This window comes from Cryptomeria japonica, chromosome 10 (genome assembly GCF_030272615.1).
Source record: "Cryptomeria japonica chromosome 10, Sugi_1.0, whole genome shotgun sequence".
NCBI lineage: Eukaryota > Viridiplantae > Streptophyta > Pinopsida > Cupressales > Cupressaceae > Cryptomeria > Cryptomeria japonica.
In genome coordinates this window covers 599,655,139-599,679,020 of record NC_081414.1, presented here as the reverse complement: position 1 = coordinate 599,679,020, position 23,882 = coordinate 599,655,139, and the positions used below count along the sequence as shown (strand labels likewise).

Below are 23,882 nucleotides of genomic sequence, written 5' to 3'. Positions count from 1 at the left end.
CCAGCAAAGTTCAACTAAAACATAAGTCCCCTTGTGATTCCAGTAAAATCACATCATAACACTGAGTCTATCCACAACATTTAAGTTGCATAGTTCGCATTGTAAACCTTGGAGTCATCTCATTTTATCACGTTGCATAGCATATGAGGATTCTTTGTTAAAGAGAGGATAGAATAACTTGGTATTTTATTATGTGTTCAAGGTGCATAAAAAACACATCAACAAACCCCTAGCAGAAGTAGGTTCAAATACTTTCAACTCTTTGTCGATGATCACACACAAAATATGGGTATATTTCATGAAGATAAAGAACCAAGCCTTCAAATCTTTAAAAAGTTCAATGTTCTTATGTAACAACAATCTAGTCATCAGTCCAAGGGGTTGAGCTTAACTGGTTAAAACACTGGGTTCTCACTGTGGAGACCCAAGTTCAATTCCCAATAGGGACATCTAAAATGGAATTCTAAGCCGTGACTCTTGGCCTTCCATAAAAAATGGGGAAGGTCTAGGGTCATCTAATCAAACATAATAATAATAATAATAATTAAAAATATTGCGGCTTCGGCCTATTACCTACCAAAAAAAAAAAAATCTAGTCATCATATATGTGTGCCTCCCCTAAATTGAAGGAAAAGTAAACAAACTATGAGTTCTCTTTGTTCTTGAAGAGCATGGCATTTAACCTTAGTTGACTACTGCTGACACACGCCAACAAAATGGCATTGTTTAACAACAAAATCATGCCATCATGGAAATGGTGCATAATATGTTAAAAAATTCCCACTTGGAACGTGCATTTTGGGTAGAGGTTGTTTGCACAACACTTGTTGAACTGCACACCCAACGAAGCGCTCAATGGCATCACTATAGAGGGAGCATGGATAAAATATAAGCCTTTGATTTCCCATCTGCATAGTTTGGTTACACAACATACAAAGAAAAGCAAAAGAAGTTGGTGTGTAATACTAATGTATCTTTCTCAAATACAAGTCCAAAGCCACTGACTAATGCATCCCAGCATCAAGAAGTTGTACATCAATAATGATGTAGCATTTACTGAGAAGGGTGAATCCAACTGAACTTCCATGCTATCTCTTGTTCTAGGCATTGCTCCTATAAAACCTTTTGATGACGAGGATGACAATGATGATAATGCTGGTGTTGGTGGTCAACTAGGTCCTTTCAGCACAAACTTTTGCAACTACCATTCAACAAATACCTGCATGGTATACCAACACCATACACAATGAAAATTTGGACAGAGTGACAAGCACACCAACTTCAGGGCCAATAACTCATAGCATAACTGCTGTAGAGATGAACTTATCCATCATTAGTGCAATTCAAAATTTGAAGAAGCCTTAAGAGTACAAAGTTACAAAGCTTGGAAGAATGGTATGGATGTAGAGTATAAAGCAATGATGAAGAATTAGGCATGGGAACATGTTAATCTTAAAATAGAAAAGGAGGTCATTGGTTATAAATGGTTTTGAGACCAAGACCGAGGAGGATGGCAACGTAGACAAGTATAAGGTGAGATTTGTGGCAAGGAACTGTGGTAAGAAGGAATACATTGAATATGGCGTGACGTTTGCTCATGTGGCCAAGATATAAAAATGGTAGTTGCTATGGCTGTACAATTCGGGTGGAAAGTGCATCAAATGGGCATAAAAAAAGTGATTTCTTTAATAGAGACATGGAAAATGTTAATGACTCAAACAAAGGAATTTATCTCACTTCGTTAAGAGAAAAAGATATGCAGACTCATCAAATCTCTCTTTGACCTCAAACAAGCTCTCAAAGCACGGTCTATCAAAATAGATGAACATCTTGTACAACATGGACTTTGTCAAATCCACATAATTTGAAACTTTACCTTAAACGGCAAGGCTAATAATGGAATAGAAATTGATATATGCTGATTATTATTGTATTTGTTGACAATTTGATCATCATAGTCAATTCAAAGATGTTGGCTAATGCAATAGATATTGGCCTTAAGAAATAACTCCTAGTCAAGAGAATATATGCATACTACTCAAATCTCTCTTAGTCTCGAGCAAAAACTCCCAAAGCCTACTATATTGAAATAGATGCCTCTTGTGCAACATGGACTTTGTTAGAGTCCACATGTTTTGAGTCTTTGCCTCAAAGAGCAAAGTGGAGATAGTGATTCTTTTTGTAAATGTCAACAACTTGTTCATCATGGGAAGTTTAGAGAGATGTCGATTAATGCAGCAAATAATGACCTTAAGAAATCATTCAGCATGACTAATCTTGACCTCTTGCACTATTTTCATGGGTTGGTAGTATGGTAAACAACACATTGCTTATTTATGTCTTAGATGAAATATGCTAAGAATTTAATCAAGAAGTCACAAATGATGGATTTTAAGCCAATGACAACACCCATGAAGACAAGATACCCTTTATCTTCATATGATCCATCTCTTCAATTGATTCCCAATCTTTGTCATCAATTGATTGGGGGACTCATTTGCGTAACTTACACCAAGCCCGATATTAATTGCACCATTAGTTGTCTTTCATGATTAATGAAAGAACCAAAGCTATGTCACTATAAGGCGGCAAAGTAAGTATTAAGGTATATTCATGGTACTAAGTACAACAAGAATCAACAATTCTTGACTAGCTACACATACAAACCATGCCAGTTCCTTCGGTAACAAGAAATCTATATCTAAATTAGTTTTCTTTCTAAGATCTAGTCCAATTTCTTGGTGAAGTAAGAAGTATAACAAAATTGCCCAATCTTCCATTAAGGCAAAATATTGTGCAGTGGGTGGAATTGTTTGCAAAGTGATGTCATTTTGTTCGCATTTCAGTGTTCTATGAGCACCCAAAACATGTTGCAGTTCAACATTGCTTCATACACAAGCACGTTCAGCAACATTATATTCAGCTCCAATTTTACCCCACTCAAAATCAATCTGCAATTATATTCACCAATTCACTTGCAGGTGTGAAGTTTGAGTAATTTTGAAATTATCTCTCTCCCACTCTCAAGATTATGATGTATTAAAGGGGCAACGTTAGATAAATTAATTACTACATTATAAAGCTAAAATGAAAAAAAAAAGATCAGACAGAAGTTGTTAGTGTATTTGCAATTGATAATTGTATAGTTGTTTGTTATGTGTATGCATAGATTTTTTTTGTTAGTCATAACTCAACGAATATATGATTGTTTGTAACCATATTGAATTGTTTAACTATGTACTTTGTTGATTATTTGAACAGAATTACTCCTCTATTGATTCCAACAATGAAAACCATGGTCGTTAAATCAGAATTCCTAAGATTCCTTGAGTAATTGTCCTTTATCTATGACTCTACAGCTCATCCATCTTTATGGTCACGTTCCCTACGGATTTTAATATATCTTGCAACTACATATTATTTTCTTCAATCTTTGCAAATAGACTTTCCAGCTTTGCCAAAGAGCTACCGAAATTCTCTTGGTGGCTTCCCTGATCTTGTATTTATTCCACTTTAGTTATTAGCCCTTCTAAATCCATGTCTTCCTTTGGGTGGTTGTCTTGCCCAGAGTTGTGGCAGATTTGGCCTTCCCTCAAATTGAAGCATCTACAAAACCATGAAGAAGTCAAACACTAGGGTTATCAGCCAGTTGAGTGATTAAGACCACCTTGCCAAGATGAATCCAATGGCTGCTATATTGCATAAGAGGGAAAAAAATTGCAATCTAACCAGGACAGATCCATGTAATAAATTGCACTGGCAGTTGACAACCCAGTTCCAGACTATTTTTTATCCCAGTTCACTAGGTACAAATTAAAACCCTAAATTCTTAACATGTAAAGTTCTCAATTTCAAAATTTGTCCTTTGTTTGCCTGAATGGTTTACTCTGCATACAATATTGCCCAAATTGTCATGATGGTGCCACTTGTAATGAAATTAATTAGCGCAACAAAAGGGTAGCATCATCATTCCTAACAGGTCAAAAAAAAATTAATAGCAGAATAGAAAATAAAATCACAAATTGGATCCACATATGGCAAATCCACGCAATATTAGCAAGATAGCACAAAAAAATTGACAATTAAACCAAACCACCTTAAGGGAGTTACCTACAAAAGTCTTAAAACTAGAACAGAATTAGCAAATATGATGATCCAACAACTACTCGCTACCTCCTTCATTTGACATCATAGGCCATAGTAATATTCTAATCCCATTGATGACAACTGGCATTACAAGTATTTTATTGAGGAACTGATAATTAATTAAAGTCGGGGATTATGTATGGCCAAGTCAGCCATCACATATCCCAAAACAACCAATGGGTTATGACATAACATAACACTTAGTGACAACTAAGACTATCACATACTTAGATGCCATTGTTTGCTTGATACAAGAAAATAAAACTTTCTTATTTCTTGGATAGTACGAAATCTGCTGTTTAAATTCAAAGCAGCTCACAATTATGGATGTAGAACAAATTGGAAAGGCCCAAGAAATAACAGGTGGAACTGATATTAATCTCTCTCAAAAAATGTCATTTTACAATCTTGCATGGTCCAGCCTGCTGACAGAGAGCAACTCAAACAATTTTCCTTCTAGGAGTTACCAACACACATGGAGTATCTTTATACTAGTTCAAATACTGAGGAGCTGTAAAATCTGCAAAACAATCATTTTCTGAATGCATCAGTTGGAGTGCAAGCTTTTACATTGCATTTCATCTAATTACTTCTCCTCATTGGCTATAATCTATATAAACGAATAGTTTTCATGTTGCTTTTGCATTCAATATGCTGACAGCTTTATCTTTGTTCTTATGGCACAAACATATGCCCATTTAGCAAGTTTCGTTGAAAGATTGTGATTATATGTTAAGGAAAAATCATTATTGTCACTTTAAGATGTTGGTAGAACCTTAGGAATGTGTAACAAAGAAATAGCCATGAATTTTAGAATCTACAAAAAGTTTTCTTCATATACAAAAAGAGAACCTATGGTAGAAAAATCTACAAATATTTAACATAGAAAAGCCCAGATTTTGTAGACCAAAGTACTTACTAAAATATGGAATGTGTGCACTCCAACAACGATATAGAAACACACATTTTACAAATTTTTTGGACCAACACTGAACAAAAATAATGGATTCTGTAGATCCTCACTTTGACATATAGCATGGAGGAACTTCTGATCATAGAATTTTGGTGTAAAATGAGTAATGAAATCCTTACTCAATTTTATTATTCTTGCATGACAGAAGGATGGGCATTGATACTCAAATATTGCAAGCTTGCATTGTCTAGGAATCATCGAGAATGTTACGTGCAGTATAAGAAAAGTACCTGACTCTTAAATTAATAATTCACATAGTAGAAGAAAAGTACCTGACAAGCTGCAGTACCTTATTGTTTGGTGCTGAAGTTGACTTTGAGCATTGTGGAGAGCATTCTTCCAGGCAGTCACATCGTTCCGCTTGCTTAGAGGAGGTGGCTCTAAACCATAGCGAGACATGTCTATTGTATGAGGAGGCTTGCCAGCACGTACGCGCTCATACTCCTTTGCCACCATAGGGTAATTCTGTGAATTCAAATAAAATTTTAAAAAAATTAGAATCTTATTTGCAACTTAGGCAAGTAGGATAGAATCAATACATAGATTATGCCAGTAGTTTTTTGCTAGTTATCTCGTCGATTTAACAAATTCCAAACAGACACACAACATAATAAGTTATTTCAGTGTACAAATCTGACTAAGTAAAAGATGGAAAATTAGTAAAATCATAATGTGATCGAAACCAAATATGATGACCACAGAATCACACACACACACATTCCAACAATCTGTTGAATATGTATTTGAACAGATACCATCCAAGTCTGAAAAAGAAAATATTACTAATCCTCACAACTAAAGATAACTCTACCTAGACATATGTTTCTACCTTGAACTGCATCCAGAAAAGTTCAGGAAAGGAACAATACATATTTACAGTTGAAACAAGTATTTGTATTAAGTATGAACTATTATGCAATGCAAATATGTACACACTGGAAGCTAGTTTTGAAAACTCACACAAAACTTTCAATTTTTCTTTTAGTCCAAACTAAATGGACTAACCACAGCACAATTCTGTGGATCAAAATGATTGCTGACAAGACTTCCTTTTCGTCAAAATCAAAAGATCAAGATTTGCGAACTTCAGCCAAAAAAGATACCAACAAACATATTGTGAGCTAAAAAAACTGGAAATATCATGAGAGTATTTTTTCCCTTTTTCCTCTTCAGTGTTGCTGCTTCTTATTTCTCTTCTTCAAAGATGTGCAATCATCTTCTCTTATTCATCACTTTTGCTCTTCAGTTTCCTTTAACACTAAGTTGTTTTTAGTTTGTAGCTTTAATTTTATAATTGTCAGTTTAAACCATGAATGTCAACATGCCTCAATCAAGCCTTAAAAACATCACTTGCTACTTTCCTTATAATATTATTGCCACAAATGAAATTTCTCCTCTAAGATTCAACAAGCATTGCATCATAGTTCTATTGTGGGAACAAACAGAAATTCATCAGCTGCCACAAATATTTTCAATCACTCACTCCTTCATGATGTTGATGTAATAGCTGCGGGAGATTTCTTTCTCCTTTAAATCGAAATTAATAATAAATATCAAATGAAAGATATAAGGCTGACTCAAGAAGGAGTTGCTATTTAAACATATAATAATTTATCAAGGCCGACTCAAGAGGAGTAACGCCTAATTTAAAATAATAATAATTATATTTATTTATATTAAGGCCGACTCATGGGAAAGTCGCCTCATTTCCTTTTGTAAAGTCGTCTCCTTGATGAGGCCGACTATTCATGAAGAGACACCAAGTTATGTATATATACTCATGCCAATCTCCTTCATTTGGTATCCAATTCGAATTCTTCAGCAGTAAGTTCGTACCTTAGCAGCAGATCTTCATTTGATAGCAGCAGATCTAACCATTCAAGGAGGAGAACATTATCTTCAGCAGATTGTTATCTTGCTTCAGATCGATTATAATCAAGAAGAAATAATATCATTTACAGATTTGCATCTAGAGAGGTGCTATCATCTTTGCATTAATCGGCCTTGTGATTGGCCAAGTTGTAAAGCAGATTTTCTGCCTTATTCAATATAATATATGTGATATATTATTGGCTGGGTTTTTTCTCCCTCAAGAAGGAGGGTTTTCCCAAGGTAAACTGTTGTGTTAATTGTCTATTGTGTTGTGTATTTCTGCTTATTTCATTTCTGATCCTAAAACTAACACATTGATCCCCTCACTCCCGTCATGTCAAGGCTTGTAGAAATAAATTAAATTCAGTGCTTTCTTTTCAAAACTCTACACAATTATGTGTAACTCTTTCCGGTATCACCTTTTATATGTACTCGGTTGAATGTGTAAACAGCAGTACTAATAGCTTCTCTCCAATAGATCTTCGGAACATTCCCTTCAATCAGCATAGTCCTTGCAACATCCAAGACAGTTCTATTCTTCCTTTCAACAACTCCATTCTGATGTGGGGTTCTAGGAGCCGATAATTGTCTTCTAATCCCATGCTTCGCACAAAATGAATCAAACTCACCGGAACAAAATTCTCCTCCTTTGCCAGATCTCAAACATTTCACCTTCAGTCTCGTCTCTGTCTCAACCTTTGCTTTGAATATCTTGAATTTGTCCAATGCTTTTGATTTCTCCTCCAAAAAGACAACCCACATCATCCTGGAATAATCATCAATTAGTAACATAAAGTATCTATCACCCTACACACTTCTAATATTTGTAGGTCCACATAGGTCAGTATGCACGAGATCTAGCAATCCATTAGATGTATACTGCTTGCTTTTGAAAGAAATTATTGTTTGCTTACCCATTTAACATTCCTTACATACCAGATTAGCAGGCTTAACAATTTTAAGCAGATCTCTAACAGCTTGTGTAGAACTGAAATTAATCATTGAATCAAAATTAACATGACACATTCTCTTATGCCACAACCAACTTTCATCAATTTGAGCAATCAAGCAACTTTTCTCACCAGCATTTAAATGAAAGATATTACCTTCAGTCTTAGTTCCAAATGCAATCTCTATACCGGAGGCATTTAGGATCTTGCATTTTCCATTCTTGAATTGTAAATCATAACCTTTGTCAACCATTTGTCTAACACTTAAAAGATATGCTTCAAACTTTCAACATACAAGACATCGTCAGTGTTATGCTTACCATCAAAGGAAATAGAACCTCTACCACGGATCACACAAGCTTTGTCATCTCCAAATCTTACTATTCCACTATCATATCATTCCATACTCACAAATTTGCTTTTATCACCGGTCATATGATCTGAACAACCACTGTCAATCACCCATTCATTTTTCTCTTCAACTTTAGCAACTAAAGCTTTCTCCTCAATAGTGCAGCTTGTGGAATAAAAAGGTATCGGTCCATCTTCTTTAATGGCAATAAACACAACTTCATCTCCTTTTGATTCTTCATCTATAACACCTTCATCAATAGCATAATAACAGTTCTTCTGACACTTATACTTCCAGTTAGACTTGTAAGGCTTATCATACTTCTCATGCTTCTCATATCTATCATTCCTATCATGTTTATCAAATTTATCATGCCTGAAGAAGTTGAGAAAGTACAACTTCTGAGATCCCAAGAGAATCTGCAAGCAAAATACCTGTCACAAGAGAAGATTGGAGACAGAACACAAAAAAGGCTTTGAAGAAAAGATTATCATTCAGAAAGGGAATGAAAAAGAAAAGTTACAATACAATCCTTATGACAGGAGAATAGAAACCCTAAAGGGATAAAGAGTATTTAATAATAATAATTATTAAATACCTACAATATTAATAAATGCCTATGTTTAGCTTAAGCGTAGAGTATAATAGACTAATGATTAAATAAATAATTATTAGCTAATACAAGATAACTCTAACACCCCCCCTTAAGATGAACTTAGGGAGTAGCTAAAACACTAAATGCAAGAAAGCAAAATGCAACTACAAGAAGAAGGCAAATTTGGGTCCCAGCAACAAGCCCTGATGAGGTACCTGTTGACGTGTTTTTTATGACCGTGTCTAACACAGAATAAAGTCACCAACAGTCACCTTATCCTCTCTTGATCAAGATCGGTCTGTATGCTAGGATTGCTTAAAGTTCAAACAGCTAATCCCAAGGTTCCTTTAGTGCGTGGACGTGACTCAGATGTTTGATGGGTTTGCTGATAACCCAAGGGGCCTTACGTGTGTTCAATTGGAGAAGACTCATGCAAGCTCAAAGATTACTGCACGGATGATTTGCAATGAAAGCTCTAGTTTTGGATCTTTTGGATTTTTCGAAATATGCAAAAAGTAAATAGGAGTAGGGTAGAGAAGATTATGCTAAAGCTAAATTAATCCTAAGAACGGGAGACGGGATCACTCATGCAAAATCAAACCACGCTTCGTTTCGCCAACAAAGCACAACTACACGAAGGCAGTGCAATCTTTAAAGGGTGCGTGGAGGTTTTTCAGATCATCAATATGGACCATCAGATCGAACAATCTCTACTGATGATCGAAGTTAAGCGTATACACATCAAAAGGCTCAGGCTAACTTTGCACGGTATACAACAATCAACTGCACACCAAAAGTATGAGCTCAAATTCTGCAACAAGTACTCCTATTAGATCCAGTTCTTCTAGCAACATATAAGCAAATATAATCTAATTAAAGAGAGCAAGACCATGCAGATTGCCAAAGTAGAACAAGAATACACCATCAAAATTGAACAATGCATTAAGTTGGCTACTTCACAATCTTGATGCAACAATCTCAGACAATAATCTCTCCTCCCTTACAAATGAGGGGGGTCACCCCTTTATATAGGCCTCAGGCCATGCAAACCCTAATTAGGGTTCCACCCCAGAAGATTCTCCACTCAAGGTGCAACAAGGTGGGAATCGGTAATTAATAACCCATTATGCCCATATACAATTAATTCAAAGCCCAAAATAGCGCCCACTAGCACATTAAATGCGCCCCATGATGTTGATTATGCCCAGAATATAGCGAACACCTTCATACAAGGAATAAAGGCACATCATTCTCCCGACAACGGCGACATGCACGGAGAATCTGTCATAAAACCATAATGAGGAGGCTGCATGCAAGAAGATTCCTTATTTGCAGGGACATGCATTGACTAGACCCATACTTAGTCAAAATACTCCCAACAGTAAATACGCCATAACTATTCAACCAAAAGATTCTCGTCCAAGAATGGACGACCATTATCCCGCTCATTTATGGAGACACTTGGCACATTTTTGATGTCGAACTCCATCAAGGCGATTTCGTCCTCACTCTTGGAAAAGAAGCTTTCCCACTCCCTCGTGATTTCCTGAGTCTTCTTTATCGTACCGGAAAATGAAGAAACATTTGCGAAATGTTCCTTAGGGAATGAATCTACGAAGAAGAAATAGTGTAACTGGGATTTCAGGGAGTTCACCGTTATTCCACTGTCACTGAGTTTCCTTACAAACAACGCTTCAACTGCACTAATGATTTCCTCCTGCACCCCTCTGATGGACTCTTTCAAAGCGAAGGAGTCAACGCTGAATTTGTCAAAGGTGTTCTTTCCTGAGTAGACGGCATAGAACCATCGGGGAAAGTCATAAGCTTCATTTTCCTGAATCACTTTCCCGTTAACCAGAATTTGCCTTGGAACCTTCATCAAAGCCCCGAGTCATGGAATGGTAAAGTCCTGGTAAATGTGCACATCCTCCCATAATCCTTCTGTTGTCTCTAATCTGTTCTGGAGGGTCACAAACTTTGAATGAAGCTGAGCTAAGTCTTCAATGAATTTTCCTGCTTCGGTATAAACATCCTCTATCCATTCCCTGGAATTTTGCGCCACCGCCCTAATAACTCTGCATCATCAACCACCTCCTTAGGAAGGGAGGAGGGAGGAGTGAATGAAGTGTTGGCATTATAACAGACAAGGAGAGATTGTTGGCATTTCAATAAGGATATTGAGAAGGTTGTTGATGATTATGGATATAACTGATTAAGGATGTTTACTGTCTTAATATTATTATTTTGTCATTGATGTCAAGAAATTGATTTTCTAATTCAGTATGATGTTGCCATATCTTGAAAAGTATGATTTGATGAGTATAAAGATGTCGGTAAAAGACACAGAAAGAATATGATAAATAAGGGGAGAAATAAGTTATTCAATGGGCAACTATTACCAAGTTAGACAATGATGAGATCATGATGTTTAGATTGTTTTGATATCATACATATGTTATTGATTGTAAGGTTAATACTATACTATGTTACCGAGCAAAGAACCTAGTCGGTAAACCCTAAGGAACCTAGTCGGTAAACCCTAAGGTTATCGCTATCGATTAATGAAGGCGGTATGTCTACCGAGTGAAGTTTAGTATTTACCGAGTTGCAACCGAGTAATAACAGAATGCATTGAATGAATAAAAGCATTATTGAATGAAGGAAGCTGATGAGCTGGCTATGATTAAATGATTGGTATGCCATGAATAAAGTTTGTTAAAGAATCTATGGCAAAGGAAAATCGGCAGGAAGATCTACAGCTCAGATTGAACCGCAATACCCTAGCACAAGTTCCAAGAAATGTATGCAAGTTCCAAGGCCGGGTAAAACGTTTTCAGATCGAAGGATACATTGAACCTGGTCAAAATTTGAAGATCTGATGGCTATGATTGATCATGGGAAATGTGATCAAGGAGATTAAGCAATTGGCGAATTGTTTATAAATAAGGAACTGTTGATAAACAATGTATGCGGGCAAGTTTATGCACAGGGATGCTACATAGTGATTACCGAGCACAGAAGCTTGAAGACCTGTTTGAATAACAGAGTATAGAGCCCAGCAGATGGACAAGATTAGTCCTATTGTATTGAGCAAATAAGAATCTGTTTTAGCATTTTAGATGTGAAGTTGCAAAGAGATTTTTATTACTGTTATTTTGTGAAGCGACAGAAAATCTCTTAACCGAGTGGACTTAACAGTCTTATTTGTAAAACCCTCTAGCAAGGTGACATTCTGATTGAGTGTTTGAAATCCTTTAACAAGGTCACTTCTAACAAGGTGAAGATCCTAACAGATCTGAGGGAAATCCCTTAACCGGGTCACATCTAGCAATGTGTTTGTAATCTTTAACAGGATTTGCTTTTAACCGAGCATGCTCTAGAAGAGTATATTTCTTAGTGGGTCCGAAATCCCACAGTGGTTTTTCCCTATTTGGGTTTCCACGTTAAATCTGGTGTTATGAGTGTTATGATGTTTATATGCTTTTGAGTTTGCATGTTTAGCAGTTTTAGTTATATTACTGAAGTATATGTTACCGAGGTTGAATCTATTGTTTTTATGGAAGATTATGTTTGTATGATTCACCCCCCCCCTCTCATCTTATTAGCTTGGCATCTGTACTTAACATTAAGTATCAGAACTATCATGAAGGACCTGCCTCCCTGAGGGGTCTTTTGAAACTCCTGACATACTCGCATAGAACTCTATTTTCTTCCCTCAGCCGCTTACATTTCGCCTTTGATTTCAACAGTTTCTCCTCCATGGCCAAGGAAGATTCTTCAAAGTCTCCTCCATGGCCAAGATCAATCTATCTGATAACATAATCCTCCTGCCTGATCTCATTTTTGTCTTTATTCACTGCAGGTTCAACAATGTGTAAGGTTCGGGATCCAGATTCTCCCCTAACAACCTTGGAAAATTTTCGGGGAGCCTTCTTTTCTGCTGGCAGATCCATCCTTTTCAATAATTCTTCTAACTCCCGAGCAGGATCAGTTTCCCTTTCTAATTCCCTTGTTAGCCTTCCCACCAGCCAATCCAGAGCGGGGATGGAGTGCCTATGATCCTCTATGTGCTCATGTTCCTGCGACTCTTCCTCCATTTCACCAGGGATAGCTTCCACGAAGCTATCCTGGCAAGCCTCTTCCTGGTGAGGGGGACTTTATTGCCTTTGACTTCTTGGCCGATGGTGTCCTTGTGAAGCATTGATGCTAAGTATATTTGGTGCTGGAACGCTCTCTGGAAGTGGACCCGTGGTATATGGAAACATCTCTACTTCCCGTACACTCGAGGAACTAACTGGTGAATGCTCCCTTTCTGTCCTTGCTTTCTTTTGTTGAGGTTCTTCTGGCTGGACTTCCTGTTGAACCTCCTGTGGGATTTCCTGCTGGATATCCTTATTCTTTGCTGTCCTTGGTCTCTTTTGGGCATTTTTTCCTTTATCCATCTGAACTTCCCTAACTGCTTGAACCTGCGAAGAGCCTTCGGTTGCCTCACTCTGAGAATCTAGACTTCCCATTAGCTGATATGTTAGATGTACATTCCTTTCCGCCAACCTCCTTATCTGCCAGTCAATCCAGTGCTTGGTGAATTTTAGCACCGGTCTAGCTAAGATACTCAAATCATCCATCTCAGGCTCTGACCAATCTGGCAACTGAATAGGTTGATCCTTTACTTTCTCGAATTCAGGTTGTATCAAATCTGCATCTTCCTTCACCTGATCTAGCACCTGATAAATTCCACTTATCCTGATGGTGTCGAGGGGCAATCTAGAATGCATTCTCTTCCAGACCTCAAAGTCATCCTCGACACCTGCCCAATAATCTTCTAAGTGAAACTTGTGTATGAATTTGACGCCAACGACCTTTCTGATTAGTAAGGATCATATTGGGCCCTGGATGTATAAAATGGCAGACAATAGAAAGCCAATTCCCCTGCTGCACTTTCAACGGCTTCCAAGCCTGGGCATATTTCCATGAAGTCACTCAAGACAACTGGAAATTCAATTGATTGCTTTTTCTTCTTCTGCAACTGATCATAAGCAGTTAACTGTCTCATGAGCTCCAGCAATACAAGCTTGTATGATGGATATCTTGGCAACTTGTATGACTAGAACGAGAATCCTTGCGTCCTGATGTAGGTGAATTTAGGACATTGCAAGAACGCAACTCCATACTTCTGGACCAAAGCATTTGCTTGCTGCAACACCCTTACATGCAACTTCTTTTGCATAAACCGTGTCAAATACATGGTGAAGGTGTCATTCGCCAGCCTATAGGAATTGACATTGTGAAGATGCATTTGGGGATAACACTCATGTACTTTCAGTTGAGCTGGTCCGCAACCCATGATTCCTCTTGCTGGCAGCCCATCAAATCCTCCTCTTCGCGCAAGCATATAGAACAAGTAGGAGCTCATGAAAAAGGACTGGGACCTTTTTTCTTTTAAGTTTTTTAACTGCTCATGCAAGTAATGACTGATCAATCTGGCCCAGCCGATCAGCGCATTTGAATTCATGATCTCGCCTATGTAGAAGAACATCCAGGCCTCAAAGTTCACAGCATGTGGACACCCCATTACTCTGCTTAGCATTTTTATCAGGTCCACATACTCCTGCTTGAACTCGAAGATGGTGAGATTTTTTGGCATCTTGGAGGCATGCACCCTAGGCTTCAGCAACCACTGCTTATTAATTAAATCAGCACCTAGGAGGACCTACTTCATATACTGCCTAAGCTCCGTTGCTGGTCCTGTATGTCATGGAATAGTGCGAAGGAATTCCAAAAGCCTCGCCAATTGACTCCGGAGTCAATGTTGCCAGCAGCTTGCCATCAGGCGTTGAGAGTGTCTTTCGCTCTAAATTATAATGTGCTGCACAATCCTGGACCAAGTCCGAGCACTGAATAGCAAGAGGAAAACCAACTGCCGCAACAATTCCGCTTTTGACAGTTTTGACAGTTGTTGGTAATGGACTGTGCCCTGTTGTCCCGAACATTCTGATCTTGAATGTGCTTAAATAAGTATTGCTGATTTCTTCCCATCTTGAATTCAGTCGGGAATGGGGAAGGAAACCTTTCATTTCCGCCTTGATCAATGCCTGCCTGGAGAGAGTAGCTGCCTTGCTTGATTCCGCCATCCTGGAAGCACCTTGAAAATAATGAAAACAGAGACTAAGTATGACCACTCTTCACTTCTCCACTTCTTCTTTCCTGAATCTTGCACGTGAGAAATGAAATGCCCTTCCAAACTTATATAGAATTCTTAAGAGGCATTAAATTAGCAATTGCATTCATGACGCGTCATACTTTCCCCAATTACTACGTCATGCAGAAGAAACTTCCCATGCGAGTGAGTTTGAATTTAGAAATTTCCTTAAATGCACCAAGTTATGCGTCATACTTGGAAGATTCTCTTCGCCAACTCGTTAATTTTCACTCTTTCCAATTTTGGAGGGAATTTGAAGGATTCTCTCAAGATTTGCTTGATTTCATTCTAACTTGTCGTCTCCTACTTTTGAAGGAATTTCCATGTCTCTTTTCAACATCCCTATTTTTAGGGATCCTCCTAAAATTTAGGAGCCAAGTTCATTGGATGGAGAATTTCACCACAATTCCAAATCTATAAAATTTTCCATATTTCGGCGAGATTCAGTGTCTAAAAATAGCAAAATTCAAAAATTTGCCCGAGGGGAATTTCGCCTTTCGACTCTTCCTTGACCCCTTGGCTTCCATGCCTTAGGCAAAATTTCAATTTTTTCAAACTTGAGCGTCGATTTTCGCTGGAGAGGGAATTCCATCAAATTTGGGAATCTTCCATGATTCTCCTTAACTTAGCTATTTTGGTGCTTTCCATCATTCCTAGGCGGCATTTAATTTGAGGGAAGGAAATCATCCTTTCTCTTCCTTCCGTCATACTTCCATCTTGGCGCCTTCCTTGAGTTCTGGGCGCAAATTTGACTAGAGGAATGATTTCATCAAATTCTCCTTCCTTCCACCTCCATGTGAGTTTAGCGCTTTCTATCATCCTTAGGTGCAAATTTGACTGTGTCATGGAATTCATCCATCTCTTCCTTCTTCCATGACCCCCCCAGTTTAACGCCTACCATCCTCTCTTGGCGCAAATTTGGGTAAGGGAGGCATTCACTATCGTTTTTCATTCTTCCTTCACGCCTCTATTTTAGCGCCTTCCTTGGTGCAAGGGCGGAATTTTGACTATGTGGAGGAATTCACAACTTTTTTGTGAATCCTTGAGACCTTTTTAGCACCCAAGTCCACAGTTGGGCAGAATTTCAACACTGGAGGATTCATGAATTTCTAAATATTTCCTGACCTACCTCATCTAGCGCCCAATCATTCCCTTGGGCGGAATTCTTCATGCATGGAGGATTTTGATGCTTTTCACAAGCTCCAGGCTCTTCGTCAGGATATATATATGAAATATAACATTTAAGTATAAGAAGTTATATTTCATATATATTGTCATGATGTTTGAGAGTGGTTTCAGGTCCATAGGAATCATAATGCAAATTTTGGATTTTGGAAGATCCTTCACATTTTCAAACTTAGTGAAATTTCAGGCCATTTTTGGATCAAGATGACATTGGTGGATTGATGTGAATTTCCAGACTTAGATGATTTTTCAAGCTTTCCATTCCTAAACAGATTCCCATACTTAGCCAAATTTTGACCACTGTCTGTGCTGAGACGTCACTTTGGGACTTTGAAGGTGGATTTTCCAGACTTAGAACAATTTTGTGCCTTCCACTTCAGGGATGATTCTCACACTTAGCCATTTTAGACCCCTGCCTGTTTGCTTTCAACTTTCCAGATTTAGAAGTGATTGTGCATGTTGATTCTTCACTGTCTGCTGGCCTGATCCTGCCATAAATAGACTTTCCCGAAATAGAAACCTTTAAAGTGTCAGCGTTAGACCCCTAGACAGGGTGCAAGAATGACTAACTATTAAAATAAACTTACTAAACATAGAAATTACTAAAAATAGTTAGTTTGATTTTTGGCAAAATAGAAATTACTAAAAATAGTTAGTTTGATTTTTGGCAAAATGAAGACATTCTGGGACTCAGTAAAATCCCTAAAAAATAGGAACTTTCTAAAAATAGAAAGTTGCTCCATTTTGGCTCAAATTTTACTAGGAGGTTCCTTGAAGGGTCCTGATTCCAATTATATGCTCAGTTTTTCCAAAACCCTAACAAAAATCCCTAAAATCTAAGACTAAAGGTACAAACCATAAAATTGATGAAACAGGCCCTACACTTCACCAAATTTGCTTTAACGAAAAGTAGACTTGATCAATTTGACCCCTGAACACTTACAAAACGAAGAGATTGACGAGACTGCCACCAAAGACCCCAAAAACCAAACCAAACGACCAAAAAGGGCCTAGAAAGTTAAGGGGGTCCCTATCTGAGATGGGGTATTGTGTGATTAGGTCACAACTGAACCCAATCACAACCAAATCTCTATGAAACGAAGAAATAGAGAAAACCACATGGGAAAAAACTCTACTCCAAAAAGAGCTCAAAATGCCCAAAAACAAAAAGGATACCCCAGATCCAAACTAAAACCTCTGAAAAAGAACTGAAACCCTTGCCTCCAGAGAAAATCTTTTGAAAAGAAATCATGAACAAGCAGCAGATGATGATGGCTCTAATACCATAAAGAAGTTGAGAAAGTACAACTTTTGAGACCCCAAGAGCATCTGCAAGCAAAATACCTGTCACAAGAGAAGATTGGAGACAGAACGTTAAAAAGGCTTTGAAGAAAAGATTATCATTCAGAGAGGGAATGAAAAAGAAAAGTTACAATACAATCCTTATGACAGGAGAATAGAAACCCTAAAGAGATAAAGAGTACCTACAATATTAATAAATGTCTAAGTTTAGCTTAAGCGTAGAGTATAATAGACTAATAATTAAATAAATAATTATTACCTAATACAAGATAACTCTAACAATGCCTATCATATTTAGACATTCTCTTTGGGCATCTAGAAGCAAAATGTCCTATCTTATTGCAAGAGAAACATTTCCAAAGCAGTTTTCCATCATACTTACCAGCTCCCTTAGGCAATCTTCGGGCAATCAATGCTTCAAGCTCATCCAATTCTCTTTCTTGCTCTTCCATCTCTCTTCTCTCTCTTTCATATCTGGATATTTTGCATTCATTGGGATCATACTTCTGCTTTTCGAATACATATGCTCTAAATGTTGTCTCAGACTTTCCATGTGATTCACCAAATTCGCTCAGTTCAAATGCAGCAATCTTTCCAACCAACATGTCTCTTGTCACACACTCTGGATCTCATCAATAGTAGCTACCTTGTGTTTGTAAGCAAGAGGCAATGATCTCAACACCTTAGCAACAATTTCAACTTCTTCAAGGGTTCCACCAGCACATCTGATACCTAGGACAAGTTCATTCACCTTTGCCATAGAGGAGTTTATGTTCTCATCTTCTCCCATTTTCAACATCTCATACTTCCCTTGCAAACTTTGCAACTTAGCAACTTTGACTTGTTTATCTCCTTCATATAGGGTCTCAAGCTTCTCCCAAATCTCATGTGCAGTCTGAAGTCCCATTACATTAGTCATCTCTGAATTAATCAGAGCACTCAACAATGCTTCCTTAGCCCTAATGTTATTTTCAGCTTCCTTGATCTCATCAACAGTAACCGGTCCATTCTAAGGAACAGAATAGACATGCTTTGTAATCTTTCAGTAATCTTCTCCAAGACATCTCAAGTGCACCTCCATCTGGTTCTATATAGCATAGTTACTTCCATCAAATCTCAGACTCTCTTTCTTAAAGATAACACCTCCAGTTGCCATCCCGGATCTCCTCAAGCGGTTAAGTTTCTTCTGGAGGATCTAGCTCTAATACCAATTGTTGGCAACAACAATGAAGGAAAACTAAGAGGGAGTGGGAGGGGGGTTGAATTAGTTTTCAACGGATCTACAAACTTAACCACAAATACAAATTTGATAAACTGCAGCAACAACAAGAATAAGCAAATCGATAACAAAACCGGCAACACCAAGATTTTGACGTGGAAAACCCAGTTAAGGGAAAAACCACGGTAGGAACCTACCCACAATAAGATGATACTCTACAGTAGTATGTGAAAAATATTACAATGGGGATTGCACCAGCATTCAGACACACTGCCTAGAGCTCACTTGCTCAAGATACAATAACCCGGAAGGCAACAACCCTCAAGGAAGTCTCACTAACTTACAACAAGATTCGGACTACAATCCAGAAGGAATGAACTACAATAATAGCATCTGCTAATGCTTGATGACAGTTCCAATTAAGCACATTTGTCTGCTCAGCACCAATCTCTGCTCAATACACCACACTGAAAGATTGAATCGCTTTGTTCGCACATACACCACTCTCTGATAATGCAGACACAACCTCTACACCTAAATTACATGACTACATCACCTATTTATACAATTCATCAACCTTGACAACAAGGTCAGCCAAACCCTCAACTCACAATTACAAAATTACAGCACATAATACAAAGATCGACCACTGAACCAATATAATGATATACATGATATAGCATGGATCAAAATCAAATGCTCAAACACGCAACAACACCGAAAATCATGCCAAGATCCACCGCAACACGTTACACCACCAAGAAAACCGCATAACACAAAGAACAACACCAATTCAGCAAAATCACCAAAAACTCGCGCATCTATCAATGTGGATCATCAAAACAAATAGGACACAATTAGGAAACACCAGCAAGCACGTTAGGATCATCAGAGACAGCTGCACCAACACCACTTATTAGATCTTCATCGGTCAACGTCTGAAACTCAAGAACACTCAAACAGTAGCAACTGTCACGAAGAAAAGATAACTTGCGGAACAACAAATCACGAACCATCTGCAGTGAAGATACACATGAACATCCCAAACAATCTCCCAAAATCTCATCTCAAGATCTGATCACACCGGAATATACCGGAGGAAATACTGAACTCTGCAAAGCACTGATCAGAAAATCAAAACTGCAAACCAAATCATATGATATGATCAATTAGGCTTCCCGGATCACTGAAACCGATACAGAAAGATATAATGACACTAGAAATACTCCATACACCGAACCATGATCCCAATAAACCAATCTGCAATCATCAGAGTGTTGACGTGTTTTTTATGACTATGTCGAACACAGAATAAAGTGTACCAACGGTCACTCTATTCTCTCTTGATAAAAGTTATACCGTATGCTAAGATTGCCAGAAAGTTCAAACGGCTAACTCTAAGGTTCCTTTATGCACGGATGTGACCCAGTTGGCTGATGTGATTGTTGGTAATTCAAGGGGCCTTACGTTTGGATCGTTTTTTCACTTCTTTGTTGTGGCTGGAACTCCATCATCGAATATGGCAATTCTACGATGCTTCTGCTTCGAACGAACTAAAATGAACTGAAAATAAAGGGGAAAGGGTTTAGAAGGATCTAAATCTACTCCTAAGGAAAATGATATCAATGAATAGTGCTTTGGTGGACAAATTCCAAATAAACCAAGCTCTGCTTCGCCAAGTTTAACTACAACTCCGCAAGAACCGGTGCAATCTTCTAAGGATGTTGAAGGATTTTCACATTGAGAAAGTGCATTTGAATACCCAACACGGCACAATCCAAACGACTATTCACAATCGAACTTAGCATAAATTTGGGGGTTCAGGCTAACTTCACACTGCAACTTACAATCAGCAAGATGCAAAAAGTATGAACCATAGGAATTCATCAAACACCATTACATTCTCCATGGAAATCAAAGCACTTTATCTAACAACTGAGAAAATAAAATTCTACTCTAAGTGAGGAAGGTGAAACCATGCAAGTTTTGAAAAAATAACTTAAGTGGACACCATCAAAGGACAATGTTTCATTGTTATTTTCTCAAAAATTTATCGCAACAATTTCACACAAAGCTTCCTCATTTTTCAAATGAGGGGAGGTCACCGCTTTATATAGGCCTCAAGCATTGCAAAACCCTAATTAGGGTTTCCCCAAAAGATTCTCCACACATGATGCAACAAGGTGGGAATCAACAATAAATGCCCATGATGCCCATATACAATTAATTCCATCCCATTACAATTAATTACATTCCTGCCAAAAATGGTGTCCATTGTGCATTAAATGCACCACTTCTTTCAAATTCGCCCAATGTGCATTGAATGCACCATGACTTCCAAATTGGTTACATGCAATAGATGCTCCACCACTACATTAAGTACGACGGCTGCCATGCAAAAGGAATCTGCCATAACGCCCTAAATGTGATGGCTACATGCAAAAAATGTGCTCCATTAATTCAACATGCACTAACTTGGCTACCACTTGGTGAGAAACTATTGGAGAGAAATTTTCATTTGGGAAGAATTTTCTTTGAAGTTTTGAATTTTCCATGTTCCAAGGAGGCTTTTTAATCAATTTTGCACATTTCCTACTTTTTAGGAATTCAAATTAGGGTTCCAAGGCCCAAGAGAGAGAAAATTCTCTCACGAATCCAAATCTACCATCATTTTGAAATTCGAGTGATTTTTGATGCCTGATAATGGATTTTTCAAAAAAATTCTTGGAGGGGGAAATTTCTTGTTCTGTTCATCTTTGATTCCTTCCTTGCCTTAGAAATTTTATCTTCAATTCATCCTTGGGTGTGATTTCTTCCTTGCTTGGAATTCCGTTTTGAAGGAAGGAATTTCCAACACTTTGTCAATTTTTCACCTTTCCCGAAATTCTATCCTGAAGGAAGGAATTTCCAACACTTGCCAAATTGTCACCTTTTCCAAGAATTTTGTCATGAAGGAAGGAATTTCCACAACACAGCCAATTTTTCACTTTCTTGGAATTTTGTCCTAAAGGAAGGAATTTCCAACACTTAGCCAGATTTTCACCTTTTCCAAGAATTTTGTCCTAAAGGAAGGAATCTCCAACACTTGGTCAATTTTTCCACTTTCCTAGAATTTCTCCTTCTTGGGAGCAATCCTTCCCTGAGGAAGGAATTTTTTGAATTTTGAACCTTTCTTCCTGAACCTTGATTTTTACATCTTGCTTCCAACCTTAGGCACATTTCGGAATTGGAGAAGAAATTTTTTGAGTTCATCTTGTTCCAAGGAAAGCTTTTCCATCAATTTTCCACAATTCCTATTTTTTAGGAATTTTCCTAAAATTTAGGACCCAGGTCCAGGAGAGAGAGAATTCTCTCACGAGTCGAAGTTTGCAAAAATTTTGAAATTCTGATGAGATTTGGTGTCTAAAAATGGATTTTTCTAAAAAAATTCCCAAGGGGATTTTCTACTTTTCCTTTCCATTCGTGACCCTCATTTTCCCTTTTGCCTTGGAAAATTCTTTTCGTTCTTGAAGTGAGCGGATTTCCATGCCTATGGAGGAATTTCATCCTTTCTATGCCTTAGAAAAAGTTTTCAACTTCCTGAATAGGCATAGAATTTTGACTTTGATGGAGGAAATTGATTCTTTCCATGATCTCCATGGATACCTTTGTTTGGCGCCTTCATCCTTAGTTGGGCGCTAAAATCATTGTGCAATGGATTTCCTCACTTTTATGAATTCCTTGAGGACCTTACTTTAGCGCCCTATCAAGTGTTTGGGTGCAAATTTGCATAAGGCAAGGAATTCATTAACATTTGATTCCTCCATGACCCTTCCTTCCTAGCGCCCTTCCATCCTCCCTAGGCACAATTTTACCTTGGTCATGGAATTCATGTTTTTCTTCACTTTCCTTGCTGACTTCATTTTGGTGCCTTCCAGAGGAGTAGGGCGGAATTTTCACTAAGTGGTGGAATTCACAATTTTCCATGCTTTCCATGTCAACTTCACTTTGGCGCCCTTGGTGAAGCATGGGCGCTTAAACCACTTAGGCAAGGATTTTCACATTCTCTGCGCTCTCCATGGACTCCTTTGTTTGGCGTCCTTGCCCAAACTTGGGCACTGAATTGACTTGGGGAAGAATTTTCATGATTTTCCTCATTCTCTTCATCAGAATGTACAAGGATTTTCACATTCTCTGCGCTCTCCATGGACTCCTTTGTTTGGCGTCCTTGCCCAAACTTGGGCACTGAATTGACTTGGGGAAGGATTTTCATGATTTTTCCTCATTCTCTTCATCAGAATGTATACATGAAATATAACATTTAAGTATACTTATACTTTAAGTTATATTTCATGTATATATTGGCAAGATGTTTGAGAGTGGTTTCAGATCTCTAGTAATGATAATGCAAATTCTAGGTTTTAGAAGATCTTTTAAATTTTCAGACAATCAAATTTCAAGCCATTTCCGGATCAGGATGCCATTTGTGGATTGATGTGAATTTCCAGACTTCGATGATCTGGAATAGGAGTTCCATACTTAACCATTTTTTTGATCCAACTTGTCTGCCTTCTAACTCTTTCGGATTTAGAAATGATCTTCAGGAACGTTCAGTCTCCAGCATCTTCAAGGATAAACCTGCCAAAAATAGATTTTCCCAAATAATAAGTGTTTCAAAATGTTAAGATTTGGACAAAACAAGTCAGGAAAGAACTTACTAAAAATAGAAACTTACTAAAATCTAGGACTAATGGCAGAAACCTTAAAATTGACAAAACGAGCCCTAGACTTGGCCAAATTTGCTCAAACGAAAAAGCAGACTTAATCAAAATGACCCCCAAACACTCGCAAACTGAGGAAACTAACGAGACTGCCGCGAAAAGACCCAACAACAAAAAACCAAAAGACCAAGAGGGTCTAAAAAGTAGGGGGTCTCCATTTACAATGGGGCGATGTGTGAAAACATCACAACACGGAGCAATAAGTCACAGGAATATGTTGACATCAATGACAACGACATATCCTAGCAGCAGCAATGTCCAACATGTACACCATTCATGAGCATCTTTTGTGTACTTGTCTCAAAGAGTGCTACATCATGATTCCTTGA

General features: G+C 37.9%; 1 protein-coding gene across 1 annotated transcript in view; it reads right to left on the bottom strand.

The window, feature by feature from the left end:
- LOC131049285 (pre-mRNA-splicing factor SPF27 homolog) overlaps positions 1–23,882 on the bottom strand; it is a 116,020-nt gene that overhangs the window by 59,875 nt on the left and 32,263 nt on the right. Inside the window, exon 2 of the mRNA XM_057983338.2 lies at positions 5,409–5,584. Coding sequence (XP_057839321.2) covers positions 5,409–5,584 — 176 coding nt within the window. The remainder of the gene's footprint in view (positions 1–5,408; positions 5,585–23,882) is intronic.